Below are 21604 nucleotides of genomic sequence, written 5' to 3'. Positions count from 1 at the left end.
ATTGCCAACAAGGGTTTTGCCATCAAGTACTAAGTCATGTTTTGCAGAGGGGTTAAATACTTATTTCCCTCATTAAAATGCAAATCAATTTATAACATTTTTGACATGTGTTTTTCTGGATTTTGTTGTTGTTATTCTGTCTCTCACTGTTCAAATAAATCTACCATTAAAATGATAGACTGATCATGTCTTCGTCAGTGGGCAAACGTACAAAATCAGCAGGGGATCAAATACTTTTTTCCCTCACTGTATAGGGAATAGGGTACAATTTCAGATGCAACCATTGTTTGAAATGAGCAGTGGTAAAAAATATTGCAATTCCCATTCTCAGTTGTCCCTGTCCCTGGCCAGCTACAAGAGTAGTATGATAGGAGCAGTGTAATGTGTTGTTCTACAGGGTCAGCCATAGTAGTATTATAGGTGCAGTGTAATGTGTTGTTCTACAGGGTCAGCCATAGTAGTATGATAGGTGCAGTGTAATGTGTTGTTTTACAGGGTCAGCCATAGTAGTATGATAGGAGCAGTGTAATGTGTTGTTCTACAGGGTCAGCCATAGTAGTATTATAGGTGCAGTGTAATGTGTTGTTCTACAGGGTCAGCCATAGTAGTATTATAGGTGCAGTGTAATGTGTTGTTCTACAGGGTCAGCCATAGTAGTATGATAGGTGCAGTGTAATGTGTTGTTTTACAGGGTCAGCCATAGTAGTATGATAGGTGCAGTGTAATGTGTTGTTTTACAGGGTCAGCCATAGTAGTATGATAGGTGCAGTGTAATGTGTTGTTTTACAGGGTCAGCCATAGTAGTATGATAGGTGCAGTGTAATGTGTTGTTTTACAGGGTCAGCCATAGTAGTATGATAGGTGCAGTGTAATGTGTTGTTTCACAGGGTCAGCCATAGTAGTATGATAGGTGCAGTGTAATGTGTTGTTCTACAGGGTCAGCCATAGTAGTATGATAGGTGCAGTGTAATGTGTTGTTATACAGGGTCAGCCATAGTAGTATGATAGGAGCAGTGTAATGTGTTGTTTTACAGGGTCAGCCATAGTAGTATGATAGGTGCAGTGTAATGTGTTGTTTTACAGGGTCAGCCATAGTAGTATGATAGGTGCAGTGTAATGTGTTGTTTTACAGGGTCAGCCATAGTAGTATGATAGGTGCAGTGTAATGTGTTGTTTTACAGGGTCAGCCATAGTAGTATGATAGGTGCAGTGTAATGTGTTGTTTTACAGGGTCAGCCATAGTAGTATGATAGGTGCAGTGTAATGTGTTGTTCTACAGGGTCAGCCATAGTAGTATGATAGGTGCAGTGTAATGTGTTGTTTTACAGGGTCAGCCATAGTAGTATGATAGGTGCAGTGTAATGTGTTGTTTTACAGGGTCAGCCATAGTAGTATGATAGGTGCAGTGTAATGTGTTGTTTTACAGGGTCAGCCATAGTAGTATGATAGGTGCAGTGTAATGTGTTGTTTTACAGGGTCAGCCATAGTAGTATGATAGGTGCAGTGTAATGTGTTGTTTTACAGGGTCAGCCATAGTAGTATGATAGGTGCAGTGTAATGTGTTGTTCTACAGGGTCAGCCATAGTAGTATGATAGGTGCAGTGTAATGTGTTGTTTTACAGGGTCAGCCATAGTAGTATGATAGGTGCAGTGTAATGTGTTGTTTTACAGGGTCAGCCATAGTAGTATGATAGGTGCAGTGTAATGTGTTGTTCTACAGGGTCAGCCATAGTAGTATGATAGGTGCAGTGTAATGTGTTGTTTTACAGGGTCAGCCATAGTAGTATGATAGGTGCAGTGTAATGTGTTGTTTTACAGGGTCAGCCATAGTAGTATGATAGGTGCAGTGTAATGTGTTGTTCTACAGGGTCAGCCATAGTAGTATGATAGGTGCAGTGTAATGTGTTGTTTTACAGGGTCAGCCATAGTAGTATGATAGGTGCAGTGTAATGTGTTGTTTTACAGGGTCAGCCATAGTAGTATGATAGGTGCAGTGTAATGTGTTGTTTTACAGGGTCAGCCATAGTAGTATGATAGGTGCAGTGTAATGTGTTGTTTTACAGGGTCAGCCATAGTAGTATGATAGGTGCAGTGTAATGTGTTGTTTTACAGGGTCAGCCATAGTAGTATGATAGGTGCAGTGTAATGTGTTGTTTTACAGGGTCAGCCATAGTAGTATGATAGGTGCAGTGTAATGTGTTGTTTTACAGGGTCAGCCATAGTAGTATGATAGGTGCAGTGTAATGTGTTGTTTTACAGGGTCAGCCATAGTAGTATGATAGGTGCAGTGTAATGTGTTGTTTTACAGGGTCAGCCATAGTAGTATGATAGGTGCAGTGTAATGTGTTGTTTTACAGGGTCAGCCATAGTAGTATGATAGGTGCAGTGTAATGTGTTGTTCTACAGGGTCAGCCATAGTAGTATGATAGGTGCAGTGTAATGTGTTGTTTTACAGGGTCAGCCATAGTAGTATGATAGGTGCAGTGTAATGTGTTGTTTTACAGGGTCAGCCATAGTAGTATGATAGGTGCAGTGTAATGTGTTGTTCTACAGGGTCAGCCATAGTAGTATGATAGGTGCAGTGTAATGTGTTGTTTTACAGGGTCAGCCATAGTAGTATGATAGGTGCAGTGTAATGTGTTGTTTTACAGGGTCAGCCATAGTAGTATGATAGGAGCAGTGTAATGTGTTGTTTTACAGGGTCAGCCATAGTAGTATGATAGGTGCAGTGTAATGTGTTGTTCTACAGGGTCAGCCATAGTAGTATGATAGGTGCAGTGTAATGTGTTGTTTTACAGGGTCAGCCATAGTAGTATGATAGGTGCAGTGTAATGTGTTGTTTTACAGGGTCAGCCATAGTAGTATGATAGGTGCAAGTGTCGGGTAGTAGTGTGGCGTGTAATGTGTTGTTTTACAGGGTCAGCCATAGTAGTATGATAGGTGCAGTGTAATGTGTTGTTTTACAGGGTCAGCCATAGTAGTATGATAGGTGCAGTGTAATGTGTTGTTTTACAGGGTCAGCCATAGTAGTATGATAGGTGCAGTGTAATGTGTTGTTCTACAGGGTCAGCCATAGTAGTATGATAGGTGCAGTGTAATGTGTTGTTCTACAGGGTCAGCCATAGTAGTATGATAGGTGCAGTGTAATGTGTTGTTTTACAGGGTCAGCCATAGTAGTATGATAGGTGCAGTGTAATGTGTTGTTTTACAGGGTCAGCCATAGTAGTATGATAGGTGCAGTGTAATGTGTTGTTTTACAGGGTCAGCCATAGTAGTATGATAGGTGCAGTGTAATGTGTTGTTTTACAGGGTCAGCCATAGTAGTATGATAGGTGCAGTGTAATGTGTTGTTTTACAGGGTCAGCCATAGTAGTATGATAGGTGCAGTGTAATGTGTTGTTCTACAGGGTCAGCCATAGTAGTATGATAGGTGCAGTGTAATGTGTTGTTTACAGGGTCAGCCATAGTAGTATGATAGGTGCAGTGTAATGTGTTGTTTTACAGGGTCAGCCATAGTAGTATGATAGGTGCAGTGTAATGTGTTGTTTTACAGGGTCAGCCATAGTAGTATGATAGGTGCAGTGTAATGTGTTGTTTTACAGGGTCAGCCATAGTAGTATGATAGGTGCAGTGTAATGTGTTGTTTTACAGGGTCAGCCATAGTAGTATGATAGGTGCAGTGTAATGTGTTGTTTTACAGGGTCAGCCATAGTAGTATGATAGGTGCAGTGTAATGTGTTGTTTTACAGGGTCAGCCATAGTAGTATGATAGGTGCAGTGTAATGTGTTGTTTTACAGGGTCAGCCATAGTAGTATGATAGGTGCAGTGTAATGTGTTGTTCTACAGGGTCAGCCATAGTAGTATGATAGGTGCAGTGTAATGTGTTGTTTTACAGGGTCAGCCATAGTAGTATGATAGGTGCAGTGTAATGTGTTGTTTTACAGGGTCAGCCATAGTAGTATGATAGGTGCAGTGTAATGTGTTGTTTTACAGGGTCAGCCATAGTAGTATGATAGGTGCAGTGTAATGTGTTGTTTTACAGGGTCAGCCATAGTAGTATGATAGGTGCAGTGTAATGTGTTGTTCTACAGGGTCAGCCATAGTAGTATGATAGGTGCAGTGTAATGTGTTGTTTTACAGGGTCAGCCATAGTAGTATGATAGGTGCAGTGTAATGTGTTGTTTTACAGGGTCAGCCATAGTAGTATGATAGGTGCAGTGTAATGTGTTGTTTTACAGGGTCAGCCATAGTAGTATGATAGGTGCAGTGTAATGTGTTGTTTTACAGGGTCAGCCATAGTAGTATGATAGGTGCAGTGTAATGTGTTGTTTTACAGGGTCAGCCATAGTAGTATGATAGGTGCAGTGTAATGTGTTGTTCTACAGGGTCAGCCATAGTAGTATGATAGGTGCAGTGTAATGTGTTGTTTTACAGGGTCAGCCATAGTAGTATGATAGGAGCAGTGTAATGTGTTGTTTCACAGGGTCAGCCATAGTAGTATGATAGGTGCAGTTTAATGTGTTGTTTTACAGGGTCAGCCATAGTAGTATGATAGGTGCAGTGTAATGTGTTGTTTTACAGGGTCAGCCATAGTAGTATGATAGGTGCAGTGTAATGTGTTGTTTTACAGGGTCAGCCATAGTAGTATGATAGGTGCAGTGTAATGTGTTGTTTTACAGGGTCAGCCATAGTAGTATGATAGGTGCAGTGTAATGTGTTGTTTTACAGGGTCAGCCATAGTAGTATGATAGGTGCAGTGTAATGTGTTGTTTTACAGGGTCAGCCATAGTAGTATGATAGGTCCAGTGTAATGTGTTGTTTTACAGGGTCAGCCATAGTAGTATGATAGGTGCAGTGTAATGTGTTGTTTTACAGGGTCAGCCATAGTAGTATGATAGGTGCAGTGTAATGTGTTGTTTTACAGGGTCAGCCATAGTAGTATGATAGGTGCAGTGTAATGTGTTGTTTTACAGGGTCAGCCATAGTAGTATGATAGGTGCAGTGTAATGTGTTGTTTTACAGGGTCAGCCATAGTAGTATGATAGGTGCAGTGTAATGTGTTGTTTTACAGGGTCAGCCATAGTAGTATGATAGGTGCAGTGTAATGTGTTGTTTTACAGGGTCAGCCATAGTAGTATGATAGGTGCAGTGTAATGTGTTGTTTTACAGGGTCAGCCATAGTAGTATGATAGGTGCAGTGTAATGTGTTGTTTTACAGGGTCAGCCATAGTAGTATGATAGGTGCAGTGTAATGTGTTGTTTTACAGGGTCAGCCATAGTAGTATGATAGGTGCAGTGTAATGTGTTGTTTTACAGGGTCAGCCATAGTAGTATGATAGGTGCAGTGTAATGTGTTGTTTTACAGGGTCAGCCATAGTAGTATGATAGGTGCAGTGTAATGTGTTGTTTTACAGGGTCAGCCATAGTAGTATGATAGGTGCAGTGTAATGTGTTGTTTTACAGGGTCAGCCATAGTAGTATGATAGGTGCAGTGTAATGTGTTGTTTTACAGGGTCAGCCATAGTAGTATGATAGGTGCAGTGTAATGTGTTGTTTTACAGGGTCAGCCATAGTAGTATGATAGGTGCAGTGTAATGTGTTGTTTTACAGGGTCAGCCATAGTAGTATGATAGGTGCAGTGTAATGTGTTGTTTTACAGGGTCAGCCATAGTAGTATGATAGGTGCAGTGTAATGTGTTGTTTTACAGGGTCAGCCATAGTAGTATGATAGGTGCAGTGTAATGTGTTGTTTTACAGGGTCAGCCATAGTAGTATGATAGGTGCAGTGTAATGTGTTGTTTTACAGGGTCAGCCATAGTAGTATGATAGGTGCAGTGTAATGTGTTGTTTTACAGGGTCAGCCATAGTAGTATGATAGGTGCAGTGTAATGTGTTGTTTTACAGGGTCAGCCATAGTAGTATGATAGGTGCAGTGTAATGTGTTGTTTTACAGGGTCAGCCATGGTAGTATGATAGGTGCAGTGTAATGTGTTGTTTTACAGGGTCAGCCATAGTAGTATGATAGGTGCAGTGTAATGTGTTGTTTTACAGGGTCAGCCATAGTAGTATGATAGGTGCAGTGTAATGTGTTGTTTTACAGGGTCAGCCATAGTAGTATGATAGGTGCAGTGTAATGTGTTGTTTTACAGGGTCAGCCATAGTAGTATGATAGGTGCAGTGTAATGTGTTGTTTTACAGGGTCAGCCATAGTAGTATGATAGGTGCAGTGTAATGTGTTGTTTTACAGGGTCAGCCATAGTAGTATGATAGGTGCAGTGTAATGTGTTGTTTTACAGGGTCAGCCATAGTAGTATGATAGGTGCAGTGTAATGTGTTGTTTTACAGGGTCAGCCATAGTAGTATGATAGGTGCAGTGTAATGTGTTGTTTTACAGGGTCAGCCATAGTAGTATGATAGGTGCAGTGTAATGTGTTGTTTTACAGGGTCAGCCATAGTAGTATGATAGGTGCAGTGTAATGTGTTGTTTTACAGGGTCAGCCATAGTAGTATGATAGGTGCAGTGTAATGTGTTGTTTTACAGGGTCAGCCATAGTAGTATGATAGGTGCAGTGTAATGTGTTGTTTTACAGGGTCAGCCATAGTAGTATGATAGGTGCAGTGTAATGTGTTGTTTTACAGGGTCAGCCATAGTAGTATGATAGGTGCAGTGTAATGTGTTGTTCTACAGGGTCAGCCATAGTAGTATGATAGGTGCAGTGTAATGTGTTGTTTTACAGGGTCAGCCATAGTAGTATGATAGGTGCAGTGTAATGTGTTGTTCTACAGGGTCAGCCATAGTAGTATGATAGGTGCAGTGTAATGTGTTGTTTTACAGGGTCAGCCATAGTAGTATGATAGGTGCAGTGTAATGTGTTGTTTTAAGGGTCAGCCATAGTAGTATGATAGGTGCAGTGTAATGTGTTGTTTTACAGGGTCAGCCATAGTAGTATGATAGGTGCAGTGTAATGTGTTGTTCTACAGGGTCAGCCATAGTAGTATGATAGGTGCAGTGTAATGTGTTGTTCTACAGGGTCAGCCATAGTAGTATGATAGGTGCAGTGTAATGTGTTGTTCTACAGGGTCAGCCATAGTAGTATGATAGGTGCAGTGTAATGTGTTGTTCTACAGGGTCAGCCATAGTAGTATGATAGGTGCAGTGTAATGTGTTGTTTTACAGGGTCAGCCATAGTAGTATGATAGGTGCAGTGTAATGTGTTGTTTTACAGGGTCAGCCATAGTAGTATGATAGGTGCAGTGTAATGTGTTGTTTTACAGGGTCAGCCATAGTAGTATGATAGGTGCAGTGTAATGTGTTGTTTTACAGGGTCAGCCATAGTAGTATGATAGGTGCAGTGTAATGTGTTGTTTTACAGGGTCAGCCATAGTAGTATGATAGGTGCAGTGTAATGTGTTGTTTTACAGGGTCAGCCATAGTAGTATGATAGGTGCAGTGTAATGTGTTGTTTTACAGGGTCAGCCATAGTAGTATGATAGGTGCAGTGTAATGTGTTGTTTTACAGGGTCAGCCATAGTAGTATGATAGGTGCAGTGTAATGTGTTGTTTTACAGGGTCAGCCATAGTAGTATGATAGGTGCAGTGTAATGTGTTGTTTTACAGGGTCAGCCATAGTAGTATGATAGGTGCAGTGTAATGTGTTGTTTTACAGGGTCAGCCATAGTAGTATGATAGGTGCAGTGTAATGTGTTGTTCTACAGGGTCAGCCATAGTAGTATGATAGGTGCAGTGTAATGTGTTGTTTTACAGGGTCAGCCATAGTAGTATGATAGGTGCAGTGTAATGTGTTGTTTTACAGGGTCAGCCATAGTAGTATGATAGGTGCAGTGTAATGTGTTGTTTTACAGGGTCAGCCATAGTAGTATGATAGGTGCAGTGTAATGTGTTGTTCTACAGGGTCAGCCATAGTAGTATGATAGGTGCAGTGTAATGTGTTGTTTTACAGGGTCAGCCATAGTAGTATGATAGGTGCAGTGTAATGTGTTGTTCTACAGGGTCAGCCATAGTAGTATGATAGGTGCAGTGTAATGTGTTGTTTTACAGGGTCAGCCATAGTAGTATGATAGGTGCAGTGTAATGTGTTGTTCTACAGGGTCAGCCATAGTAGTATGATAGGTGCAGTGTAATGTGTTGTTTTACAGGGTCAGCCATAGTAGTATGATAGGTGCAGTGTAATGTGTTGTTTTACAGGGTCAGCCATAGTAGTATGATAGGTGCAGTGTAATGTGTTGTTTTACAGGGTCAGCCATAGTAGTATGATAGGTGCAGTGTAATGTGTTGTTCTACAGGGTCAGCCATAGTAGTATGATAGGTGCAGTGTAATGTGTTGTTTTACAGGGTCAGCCATAGTAGTATGATAGGTGCAGTGTAATGTGTTGTTTTACAGGGTCAGCCATAGTAGTATGATAGGTGCAGTGTAATGTGTTGTTTTACAGGGTCAGCCATAGTAGTATGATAGGTGCAGTGTAATGTGTTGTTCTACAGGGTCAGCCATAGTAGTATGATAGGTGCAGTGTAATGTGTTGTTTTACAGGGTCAGCCATAGTAGTATGATAGGTGCAGTGTAATGTGTTGTTCTACAGGGTCAGCCATAGTAGTATGATAGGTGCAGTGTAATGTGTTGTTTTACAGGGTCAGCCATAGTAGTATGATAGGTGCAGTGTAATGTGTTGTTCTACAGGGTCAGCCATAGTAGTATGATAGGTGCAGTGTAATGTGTTGTTTTACAGGGTCAGCCATAGTAGTATGATAGGTGCAGTGTAATGTGTTGTTCTACAGGGTCAGCCATAGTAGTATGATAGGTGCAGTGTAATGTGTTGTTTTACAGGGTCAGCCATAGTAGTATGATAGGTGCAGTGTAATGTGTTGTTTTACAGGGTCAGCCATAGTAGTATGATAGGTGCATTGTAATGTGTTGTTCTACAGGGTCAGCCATAGTAGTATGATAGGTGCAGTGTAATGTGTTGTTTTACAGGGTCAGCCATAGTAGTATGATAGGTGCAGTGTAATGTGTTGTTTTACAGGGTCAGCCATAGTAGTATGATAGGTCCAGTGTAATGTGTTGTTTTACAGGGTCAGCCATAGTAGTATGATAGGTCCAGTGTAATGTGTTGTTTTACAGGGTCAGCCATAGTAGTATGATAGGTCCAGTGTAATGTGTTGTTCTACAGGGTCAGCCATAGTAGTATGATAGGTGCAGTGTAATGTGTTGTTTTACAGGGTCAGCCATAGTAGTATGATAGGTGCAGTGTAATGTGTTGTTCTACAGGGTCAGCCATAGTAGTATGATAGGTGCAGTGTAATGTGTTGTTCTACAGTGTCAGCCATAGTAGTATGATAGGTGCAGTGTAATGTGTTGTTTTACAGGGTCAGCCATAGTAGTATGATAGGTGCAGTGTAATGTGTTGTTTTACAGGGTCAGCCATAGTAGTATGATAGGTGCAGTGTAATGTGTTGTTTTACAGGGTCAGCCATAGTAGTATGATAGGTGCAGTGTAATGTGTTGTTTTACAGGGTCAGCCATAGTAGTATGATAGGTGCAGTGTAATGTGTTGTTTTACAGGGTCAGCCATAGTAGTATGATAGGTGCAGTGTAATGTGTTGTTTTACAGGGTCAGCCATAGTAGTATGATAGGTGCAGTGTAATGTGTTGTTCTACAGGGTCAGCCATAGCAGTGACACTCCTCTGTCTGCTTCATGGGATGTTTAATCAGGTTCCGTGCTAAGCGAATGATTCCCCGGTCTTGCCTTAGGCATTTCTCATTTCTCATTTAGAGAGAGAGAGAGAGAGAGAGAGAGAGAGAGAGAGAGAGAGAGAGAGAGAGAGAGAGAGAGAGAGAGAGAGAGAGAGAGAGAGAGAGAGAGAGAGAGAGAGAGAGAGAGAGAGAGAGAGAGAGAGAGAGAGAGAGAGAGAGAGAGAGAGAGAGAGAGAGAGAGAGAGAGAGAGAGAGAGAGAGAGAGAGCGAGAGAGAGAGAGAGACGAGTAAATCTTTAAACCTGCATGAGCCCAGTACAGGATGTTACATGCATTTCTCAGGCGTCACGTACAGAGAGGTCGGACTTAGATTTCTAATTAGTTTTTTCATCGTCCTAACTTAGCACACACACACACACACACACACACAGAGAAACACACACACACATGGAAACACACACACACATGGAAACACACACACACGGAAACACACACTAAATTGATGTTATTTTTGAATCCCTCTCTACTCGTCACACATACTGTATCCACACTCTCTAACATGATGTTGTTCACTCTCTTCCTGTCACGCAGCAGGCCTCCACGGTGGACCTGATGATCAGAACCATCCTGCTGAAGCATGCTGGGAAATACGGCTGCCGGGTTCAGACCAGCGCCGACACAGTGTTTGCTGAGGCTGAAGTCCTCGTTAGAGGTGAGCTCGTTATCTCTGGCCTTAACTACAGATATATCATCAGATTAGGGTCCTAAATGGCCTTAACTGCAGATATATCATCAGATTAGGGTCCTAAATGGCCTTAACTACAGATATATCATCAGATTAGGGTCCTAAATGGCCTTAACTGCAGATATATCATCAGATTAGGGTCCTAAATGGCCTTAACTACAGATATATCATCAGATTAGGGTCCTAAATGGCCTTAACTACAGATATATCATCAGATTAGGGTCCTAAATGGCCTTAACTACAGATATATCATCAGATTAGGGTCCTAAATGGCCTTAACTACAGATATATAATCAGATTAGGGTCCTACATGGCCTTAACTACAGATATATCATCAGATTAGGGTCCTAAATGGCCTTAACTACAGATCTATCATCAGATTAGGGTCCTAAATGGCCTTAACTACAGATATATCATCAGATTAGGGTCCTAAATGGCCTTAACTACAGATATATCATCAGATTAGGGTCCTAAATGGCCTTAACTACAGATATATCATCAGATTAGGGTCCTAAATGGCCTTAACTACAGATATATCATCAGATTAGGGTCCTAAATGGCCTTAACTACAGATCTATCATCAGATTCGGTCTGCATCCCAAATGGCACCCTATTCACTGAGTGAACAAAACATTAGGAACTCTTTCAATGACAGACTGACCAGGTGAATCCAGGTGAAAGCTATGATCCCTTATTGATGTCACTTGTTCAATCAGTGTAGATGAAGGGGAGGAGACAGGTTAAAGAAGGATTGAGACTTGAGACAATTGAGACATGGATTGTGTATGTGTGCCATTCAGAGGGTGAATGGGCAAGACAAAATATTTAAGTGCCTTTGAACGGGGTATGGTATTAGGTAACAGGCGCACCGGTTTGAGTCCAGAACTGCAACGCTGCTGGGTTTTTCACGCTCAACAGTTTACTGTTTGTATCAAGAATAGTCCACAAGCCACCACTCACTGGTTGCCCATGATACATCACCCATGGAGGGCTGTGATACGGATCACTGGTTAACCCTGCTAGATCACCCATGGAGGGCTGTGATACGGATCACTGGTTGACCCTGCTACATCACCCATGGAGAGCTGTGATACGGATCACTGGTTGACCCTGCTACATCACCCATGGAGGGCTGTGATACGGATCACTGGTTGCCCCTGCTACATCACCCATGGAGGGCTGTGATACGGATCACTGGTTGACCCTGCTACATCACCCATGGAGGGCTGTGATACGGATCACTGGTTGCCCCTGCTACATCACCCATGGAGGGCTGTGATACGGATCACTGGTTGCCCCCTGCTACATCACCCATGGAGGGCTGTGATACGGATCACTGGTTGCCCCTGCTACATCACCCATGGAGGGCTGTGATACGGATCACTGGTTGCCCCTGCTACATCACCCATGGAGGGCTGTGATACGGATCACTGGTTGCCCCTGCTACATCACCCATGGAGGGCTGTGATACGGATCACTGGTTGTCCCTGCTACATCACCCATGGAGAGCTGTGATACGGATCACTGGTTGCCCCTGCTACATCACCCATGGAGGGCTGTGATACGGATCACTAGTTGCCCCTGCTAGATCACCCATGGAGGGCTGTGATACGGATCACTGGTTGCCCCTGCTAGATCACCCATGGAGGGCTGTGATACGGATCACTGGTTGCCCCTGCTAGATCACCCATGGAGGGCTGTGATACGGATCACTGGTTGCCCCTGCTACATCACCCATGGAGGGCTGTGATACGGATCACTGGTTGCCCCTGCTAGATCACCCATGGAGGGCTGTGATACGGATCACTGGTTGCCCCTGCTACATCACCCATGGAGGGCTGTGATACGGATCACTGGTTGCCCCTGCTACATCACCCATGGAGGGCTGTGATACGGATCACTGGTTGTCCCTGCTACATCACCCATGGAGAGCTGTGATACGGATCACTGGTTGCCCCTGCTACATCACCCATGGAGGGCTGTGATACGGATCACTAGTTGCCCCTGCTAGATCACCCATGGAGGGCTGTGATACGGATCACTGGTTGCCCCTGCTAGATCACCCATGGAGGGCTGTGATACGGATCACTGGTTGCCCCTGCTAGATCACCCATGGAGGGCTGTGATACGGATCACTGGTTGCCCCTGCTACATCACCCATGGAGGGCTGTGATACGGATCACTGGTTGCCCCTGCTAGATCACCCATGGAGGGCTGTGATACGGATCACTGGTTGCCCCTGCTACATCACCCATGGAGGGCTGTGATACGGATCACTGGTTAACCCTGCTACATCACCCATGTAGGGCTGTGATACGGATCACTGGTTAACCCTGCTAAATCACCCATGGAGGGCTGTGATACGGATCACTGGTTAACCCTGCTACATCACCCATGGAGGGCTGTGATACGGATCACTGGTTAACCCTGCTACATCACCCATGGAGGGCTGTGATACGGATCACTGGTTAACCCTGCTACATCACCCATGGAGGGCTGTGATACGGATCACTGGTTAACCCTGCTACATCACCCATGGAGGGCTGTGATACGGATCACTGGTTAACCCTGCTACATCACCCATGGAGGGCTGTGATACGGATCACTGGTTAACCCTGCTACATCACCCATGGAGGGCTGTGATACGGATCACTGGTTAACCCTGCTACATCACCCATGGAGGGCTGTGATACGGATCACTGGTTAACCCTGCCACATCACCCATGGAGGGCTGTGATACGGATCACTGGTTAACCCTGCTACATCACCCATGGTGGGCTGTGATACGGATCACTGGTTGACCCTGCTACATCACCCATGGAGGGCTGTGATACGGATCACTGGTTAACCCTGCTACATCACCCATGGAGGGCTGTGATACGGATCACTGGTTAACCCTGCTACATCACCCATGGAGGGCTGTGATACGGATCACTGGTTAACCCTGCTAGATCTCCCATGGAGGGCTGTGATACGGATCACTGGTTAACCCTGCTACATCACCCATGGAGGGCTGTGATACGGATCACTGGTTGCCCCTGCTACATCACCCATGGAGGGCTGTGATACGGATCACTGGTTAACCCTGCTACATCACTTATGGAGGGCTGTGATACGGATCACTGGTTAACCCTGCTACATCACCCATGGAGGGCTGTGATACGGATCACTGGTTAACCCTGCTACATCACCCATGGAGGGCTGTGATACGGATCACTGGTTAACCCTGCTACATCACCCATGGAGGGCTGTGATACGGATCACTGGTTAACCCTGCTACATCACCCATGGAGGGCTGTGATACGGATCACTGGTTGCCCCTGCTACATCACCCATGGAGGGCTGTGATACGGATCACTGGTTAACCCTGCTAGATCACCCATGGAGGGCTGTGATACGGATCACTGGTTAACCCTGCTACATCACCCATGGAGGGCTGTGGCTTAGAGCTCTAGACAGTTGTATACTGTGTGATTGGCATGACGCTGAAAATCTCCTTTAATATTAAAGGGATGAGGAGGGATGGAGGAGGAGGGAGAGAGGAGGAGGGACGGATGAGGGATGGAGGCGGAGGGACGGAGGGACGGAGGAAGAGGGACGGATGAGGGATGGAGGAGGAGGGACGGAGGAGGAAAGACGGAAGAGGAGGGATAGAGGAGGAGGGACGGATGAGTAGGGACGGAGGAGGAGGGATAGAGGAGGAGGGACGAGGAGGAGGGATAGAGGAGGAGGGATGGAGGAAGAGGGATAGAGGAGGAGGGACGGAGGAAGAGGGATGGAGGAGGGATGGAGGAGGAGGGACGGAGGAAGAGGGATGGAGGAGGAGGGACGGAGGAGGAGGGATAGAGGAGGAGGGACGAAGAGGAGGGATAGAGGAGGAGGGATAGAGGAGGAGGGACGGACAAGGGATGGAGGCGGAAGGATGGAGGAGGAGGGAAAGAGGAGGAGGGACGAGGAGGGATGGAGGCGGAGGGACGGAGGAGGAGGGACGGAGGAGGAGACACGAAGGAGGAGGGATAGAGGAGGAGGGACGAGGAGGAGGGATAGAGGAGGAGGGACAGAGGAGGAGGGATGGAAGAGGAGGGACGGATGAGGGATGGAGGCGGAGGAACAGAGGAGGAGGGACGAGGAGGAGAGATAGAGGAGGAGGGACGGAAGAGGAGGGACGGAGGAGAAGGGATAGAGGAGGAGGGACGAGAAGGAGGGATAGAGGAGGAGGGACGGAGGAGGAGGGATAGAGGAGGAGGGACGGAAGAGGAGGGACGGAGGAGAAGGGATAGAGGAGGAGGGACGAGAAGGAGGGACGGAGGAGGAGGGACGGAGGAGGAGGGATAGAGGAGGAGGGACGGAGGAGGAGGGACGGAAGAGGAGGGATAGAGGAGGAGGGACGGATGAGGGATGGAGGCGGAGGAACAGAGGAGGAGGGACGAGGAGGAGAGATAGAGGAGGAGGGACGGAGGAGGAGGGATAGAGGAGGAGGGACGGAAGAGGAGGGACGGAGGAGAAGGGATAGAGGAGGAGGGACGAGAAGGAGGGATAGAGGAGGAGGGACGAGAAGGAGGGATAGAGGAGGAGGGACGGAGGAGGAGGGATAGAGGAGGAGGGACGGAAGAGGAGGGACGGAGGAGAAGGGATAGAGGAGGAGGGACGAGAAGGAGGGATAGAGGAGGAGGGACGGAGGAGGAGGGATAGAGGAGGAGGGACGGAGGAGGAGGGATAGAGGAGGAGGGATAGAGGAGGATCTGCCCGTTTCCAGCCTTGCTGAAGCACCCCCATATCAACACCGATCCTCCACCAAATTTCACAGTGGGTGCGAGACACTGTGGCTTGTAGGCCTCTCCAGGTCTCCGTCTAACCATTAGAAGACCAGGTGTTGGGCAAAGCTGAAAATTGGAATCATCAGAGAAGATGACCTTACTCCAGTCCTCTACGGTCCAATCCTTATGGTCTTTGGCAAACCTCAGCCTGGCTCTTCTTTGCTTCTCATTGATGAAGGGCTTTTTTCTAGCTTTGCACGACTTCAGCCCTGCCCCTAGGAGCCTGTTTCAAACCGTCCTCGCCGTGCACTTCACCCCAGCTGCCATTTGTCATTCTTTTTGTAGGTCACTTGATGTCATCCTACGGTTGTTGAGTGACATTCGAATGAGTTGGAGGTCATCCCGGTCAGTAGAGAGTCGTTTTCGCCCTCTGCCGGTCTGTAGCTTTGTTGTCCCCAATGTCTGCTGCTTGACCTTGTTCTTATGAACCGCCGTCTTTGAAATTTTAAGGATGGAAGCAACCTGATGCTCACTGTATCCCTCTGCCAGTAAAGCCAGAATTGAACCCTTCTTTTCCTCACTCAAAACTTTCCTTTTCAACTCTTTTGGCATGGTCAATAGTTATTTTTTTGATTAATGTTACTTTTGAGGTACTATTAGCACTGTTTTTGCCATCCTGCTGGTCCTATTGCAAGAGGATAGTGATGACCACAGCATTGGATTTTATACTTTTCCTCGTTAAATAAGATTTGGTTCAGGTGATCACCTAATCAGTACCTAATTCAGTAGAATGAGGTGTGCCTGTGTTGGAATTCAACAGACACTGGAATGGAATGGCTGTCATACATGTAGAGATGTTGATTTAAGAAAAAAATTGCAGTGGTCTCTTCATTTTTTCCAGAGCTGTATATATGCATATATTGACTTGTTTGAATGTCTCAGCAGATCATTACTTTGTCAATAGAGAAAAGCTTATTTTGGGATGATGAGATGGACTGTCCTCCCTGAGCTAATCCAGGATATATTCTCCACCATTTAAACCCACCATGCCACACCCACCATGCCACACCAGTCCTCCTCTCTCCTCTCAACAGACTTCAGAATCACACGGGCTGGTTCCCATGGCGACACAGAATGCATATTAATATCCCTTTAATGGTCCCTTCTCTGCGACACTCATTGGTTTTCATTGGTCAGCACCAGCTGTCAGGTTAACTCGTTGACAGCTGTTCTCTTGGGTCCTCCTGTCCTCTCCTTCAGACTCTGTCTGTGGGTGGATCGGTGGGTGCGCCAGTAAACGAAAGGTTGCTGGTTCGAATCTCCAAGCCGACTAAGTGAAAAATATGTTGATATGCCCTTGAGCAAAGAACTTAACCCTGAGAGTCTCTGCAAAACGACAAAAAAATATTTAAATGGTGTGTACGTGTGAGTGAAGCTGCACATCATTGGTCCAGATGTTTTCATTTTGTAATTGATTTTGTGTGTACCTCATTAGCAACTTATTCCCTAAGTAGTGCATTACTTTAGTCCAGATCCCTCTTGGATTCAGATTGACTCTCTCTCTCTCTCTCTCTCTCTCTCTCTCTCTCTCTCTCTCTCTCTCTGTCTCTGTCTCTGTCTCTGTCTCTGTCTCTGTCTCTCTCTCTCTCTCTCTCTCTCTCTCTCTCTCTCTCTCTCTCTCTCTCTCTCTCTCTCTCTCTCTGTCTCTGTCTCTGTCTCTGTCTCTGTCTCTGTCTCTGTCTCTCTCTCTCTCTCTCTCTCTCTCTCTCTCTCTCTCTCTCTCTCTCTCTCTCTCTCTCTCTCTCTGTCTCTCTCTCTCTCTCTCTCTCTCTCTCTCTCTCTCTCTCTCTCTGTCTCTGTCTCTGTCTCTGTCTCTGTCTCTCTCTCTCTCTCTCTCTCTCTCTCTCTCTCTCTCTCTCTCTCTGTCTCTGTCTCTCTCTCTCTCTCTCTCTCTCTGTCTCTGTCTCTGTCTCTGTCTCTCTCTCTCTCTCTCTCTCTCTCTCTCTCTCTCTCTCTCTCTCTCTCTCTCTCTCTCTCTCTCTCTCTCTCTCTCTCTCTCTCTCTCTGTCTCTGTCTCTCTCTCTCTCTCTCTCTCTCTCTCTCTCTCTCTCTCTCTCTCTCTCTCTCTCTGTCTCTGTCTCTCTCTCTCTCTCTCTCTCTCTCTCTCTCTCTCTCTCTCTCTCTCTCTCTCTCTCTCTCTCTCTCTCTCTCTCTCTCTCTCTCTGTCTCTGTCTCTGTCTCTGTCTCTCTCTGTCTCTGTCTCTGTCTCTGTCTCTGTCTCTCTCTCTCTCTCTCTCTCTCTCTCTCTCTCTCTCTCTCTCTGTCTCTCTCTCTCTCTCTCTCTCTCTCTCTCTCTCTCTCTCTCTCTCTCTCTCTCTCTCTCTCTCTCTCTCTCTCTCTCTCTCTGTCTCTGTCTCTCTCTCTCTCTCTCTCTGTCTCTGTCTCTGTCTCTGTCTCTCTCTCTCTCTCTCTCTCTGTCTCTGTCTCTGTCTCTCTCTCTCTCTCTCTCTCTCTCTCTCTCTCTCTCTCTCTCTCTCTCTGTCTCTGCTCTCTCTCTCTCTCTCTCTCTCTCTCTCTGTCTCTGTCTCTGTCTCTCTCTCTCTCTCTCTCTCTCTCTCTCTCTCTCTCTCTCTCTCTCTCTCTCTCTCTCTCTCTCTCTCTCTCTCTCTCTCTCTCTCTCTCTCTCTCTCTCTCTCTCTCTCTCTCTCTCTCTCTCTCTCTCTCTGTCTCTGTCTCTGTCTCTGTCTCTGTCTCTGTCTCTGTGATCCCTCTAGGCCCTCCAGGCCCCCCTGGTGTGGTGATAGTAGAGGAGATCACAGACACTACAGCCACCCTGTCGTGGAGTGGAGGGGTGGACAACCACAGTCCCATCAGCAGCTACAACCTTCAGGCCCGGAGCCCCTTCTCCCTGGGCTGGCAGACCCTCAGGACAGGTATGTTGTCGTGTTTGTTTTAGGCCAGAGATGTTAAGTTGTATAGAGGATGAATTCCCTTGAGGAAACCAATATGGAGGCCAGAGATGTTAAGTTGTATAGAGGATGTATTGCCTTGAGGAAACCAATATGGAAGGTAAGACTACCTCTAGATTCAGGGTGGCCCTGACTGAAGGCTAACTGCTGGATGTGCAGGATTTTGTTCCAAACCACCCTGACTGGAGAGTAACTGCTGGATGTGCAGGCTTTTGTTCCAGCCTGACTTGAGACTAACTGCTGGATGTGCAGGCTTTTGTTCCACCCCACCCTGACTGGAGACTAACTGTTGGATGTGCAGACTTTTGTTCCACCCTGACTGGAGACTAACTGCTTGATGTGCAGGCTTTTGTTCCACCCTGACTGGAGAGTAACTTCTGGATGTGCAGGCTTTTGTTCCATCCTGACTGGAGACTAACTGCTGGATGTGCAGGCTTTTGTTCCAACCCGACGATGGACGACAAAGAGCTTACTCGACACCTCTCGTCCTTCAATAAAGTTGAACTTAGTGTATTCATTCTAAATGTTATTTTCTGTTCAAAACTTGGCTGTTGTTCAACAGAACTTAATAAAACGTTCCGCTCAAAATGAAATGTCAGTGGTTAAAATTATACTCAGAATTATGTCAAAGGTTACCAGAAAATGTACCTGTATCTGTTAAGAAGGTCAAAGCTGAGGTGGCAGTGATAAACCACTAGCACAGGATCTTTACTGAGCTGTTACCATTTAAATGGCTTTATTTTCCCGTAGCTTGACAGTAATGCCCATCTATAATGATCTGTTAATGTCAGAGGATGACTGCTGATTCAGTAGGTGTAATCTGCTGCTGCTGCTGATCTGTTAATGTCAGAGGATGACTGCTGACTCAGTAGGTGTAATCTGTACTGCTGCTGCTGCTGATCTGTTAATGTCAGAGGATGACTGCTGACTCAGTAGGTGTAATCTGCTGCTGCTGATCTGTTAATGTCAGAGGATGACTGCTGACTCAGTAGGTGTAATCTGCTGCTGCTGCTCTGTTAATGTCAGAGGATGACTGCTGACTCAGTAGGTGTAATCTGCTGCTGCTGATCTGTTAATATCAGAGGATGACTGCTGATTCAGTAGGTGTAATCTGCTGCTCCTGCTCATCTGTTAATGTCAGAGGATGACTGCTGACTCAGTAGGTGTAATCTGCTGCTCCTGCTCATCTGTTAATGTCAGAGGATGACTGCTGACTCAGTAGGTGTAATCTGCTGCTGCTGATCTGTTAATGTCAGAGGATGACTGCTGACTCAGTAGGTGAAATCTGTACTGCTGCTGCTGCTGTCTGTTAATGTCAGAGGATGACTGCTGACTCAGTAGGTGAAATCTGTACTGCTGCTGCTGCTGTCTGTTAATGTCAGAGGATGACTGCTGACTCAGTAGGTGTAATATGCTGCTGCTGCTGCTCTGTTAATGTTAGAGGATGACTGCTGACTCTTTAGGTGTAATCTGCTGCTGCTGCTCTGTTAATGTCAGAGGATGACTGCTGACTCAGTATGTGTAATATGCTGCTGCTGCTGCTCTGTTAATGTCAGTGGATGACTGCTGACTCTTTAGGTGTAATCTGCTGCTGCTGCTCTGTTAATGTCAGAGGATGACTGCTGACTCAGTAGGTGTAATCTGCTGCTGCTGCTCTGTTATTGTCAGAGGATGACTGTTGACTCAGTAGGTGTAATCTGCTGCTGATCTGTTAATGTCAGAGGATGACTGCTGACTCAGTAGGTGTAATCTGGTGCTGCTGCTGATCTTTTAATGTCAGAGGATGACTGCTGACTCAGTAGGTGTAATCTGCTGCTGCTGATCTGTTAATGTCAGAGGATGACTGCTGACTCAGTAGGTGTAATCTGGTGCTGCTGCTGATCTGTTAATGTCAGAGGATGACTGCTGACTCAGTAGGTGTAATCTGCTGCTGCTGCTCTGTTAATGTCAGAGGATGACTGCTGACTCAGTAGGTGTAATCTGCTGCTGCTCTGTTAATGTCAGAGGATGACTGCTGATTCAGTAGGTGTAACCTGCTGCTGCTTCTCTGTTAATGTCAGAGGATGACTGCTGACTCAGTAGGTGTAATCTGCTGCTGCTTCTCTGTTAATGTCAGAAGATGACTGCTGACTCAGTAGGTGTAATCTGCTGCTGCTGATCTGTTAATGTCAGAGGATGACTGCTGAATCAGTAGGTGTAATCTGCTGCTGCTGATCTGTTAATCTCAGAGGATGACTGCTGACTCAGTAGGTGTAATCTGCAGCTGCTGACTGTTAATGTCAGAGGATGACTGCTGACTCAGTAGGTGTAATCTGCTGCTCCTGCTCATCTGTTAATGTCAGAGGATGACTGCTGACTCAGTAAGTGTAATCTGCTGCTCCTGCTCATCTGTTAATGTCAGAGGATGACTGCTGGCTCAGTAGGTGTAATCTGCTGCTCCTGCTCATCTGTTAATGTCAGAGGATGACTGCTGACTCAGTAGGTGTAATCTGCTGCTCCTGCTCATCTGTTAATGTCAGAGGATGACTGCTGACTCAGTAGGTGTAATCTGCTGCTGCTGATCTGTTAATGTCAGATGATGACTGCTGACTCAGTAGGTGAAATATGTACTGCTGCTGATCTGTTAATGGCAGAGGATGACCGCTGACTCAGTAGGTGTAATCTGCTGCTGATGCTCTATTAATGTCAGAGGATGACCGCTGACTCAGTAGGTGTAATCTGCTGCTGATGCTCTATTAATGTCAGAGGATGACTGCTGACTCAGTAGGTGTAATCTGCTGCTGATGCTCTATTAATGTCTGAGGATGACTGCTGACTCAGTAGGTGAAATCTGTACTGCTGCTGCTCTGTTAATGTCAGAGGATGACTGTTGACTCAGTAAGTGTAATATGCTGCTGCTGCTCATCTGTTAATGTCAGAGGATGACTGCTGACTCAGTAAGTGTAATCTGCTGCTCCTGCTCATCTGTTAATGTCAGAGGATGACTGCTGGCTCAGTAGGTGTAATCTGCTGCTCCTGCTCATCTGTTAATGTCAGAGGATGACTGCTGACTCAGTAGGTGTAATCTGCTGCTGCTGATCTGTTAATGTCAGATGATGACTGCTGACTCAGTAGGTGAAATCTGTACTGCTGCTGCTGCTGATCTGTTAATGGCAGAGGATGACCGCTGACTCAGTAGGTGTAATCTGCTGCTGCTGCTCTATTAATGTCTGAGGATGACTGCTGACTCAGTAGGTGTAATCTGCTGCTGCTGCTCTGTTAATGTCAGAGGATGACTGTTGACTCAGTAAGTGTAATATGCTGCTGCTGCTGCTCTGTTAATGTCAGAGGATGACTGCTGACTCAGTAGGTGTAATATGCTGCTGCTGCTGCTCTGTTAATGTCAGAGGATGACTGCTGACTCTTTAGGTGTAATCTGCTGC

General features: G+C 45.7%; 1 protein-coding gene across 1 annotated transcript in view; it reads left to right on the top strand.

Annotated features, from left to right (window-relative positions):
* The window catches only part of cntn5 (contactin 5), a 542763-nt gene that overhangs the window by 372440 nt on the left and 148719 nt on the right, over positions 1–21604 (top strand). Inside the window, exons 15-16 of the mRNA XM_041876697.2 lie at positions 10303–10423; positions 17988–18146. Coding sequence (XP_041732631.1) covers positions 10303–10423; positions 17988–18146 — 280 coding nt within the window. The remainder of the gene's footprint in view (positions 1–10302; positions 10424–17987; positions 18147–21604) is intronic.

The sequence above is a fragment of the Coregonus clupeaformis genome, chromosome 5, assembly GCF_020615455.1.
Source record: "Coregonus clupeaformis isolate EN_2021a chromosome 5, ASM2061545v1, whole genome shotgun sequence".
NCBI classification, from domain to species: Eukaryota; Metazoa; Chordata; class Actinopteri; order Salmoniformes; family Salmonidae; genus Coregonus; species Coregonus clupeaformis.
This window is presented reverse-complemented; position numbering and strand designations above follow the sequence as displayed.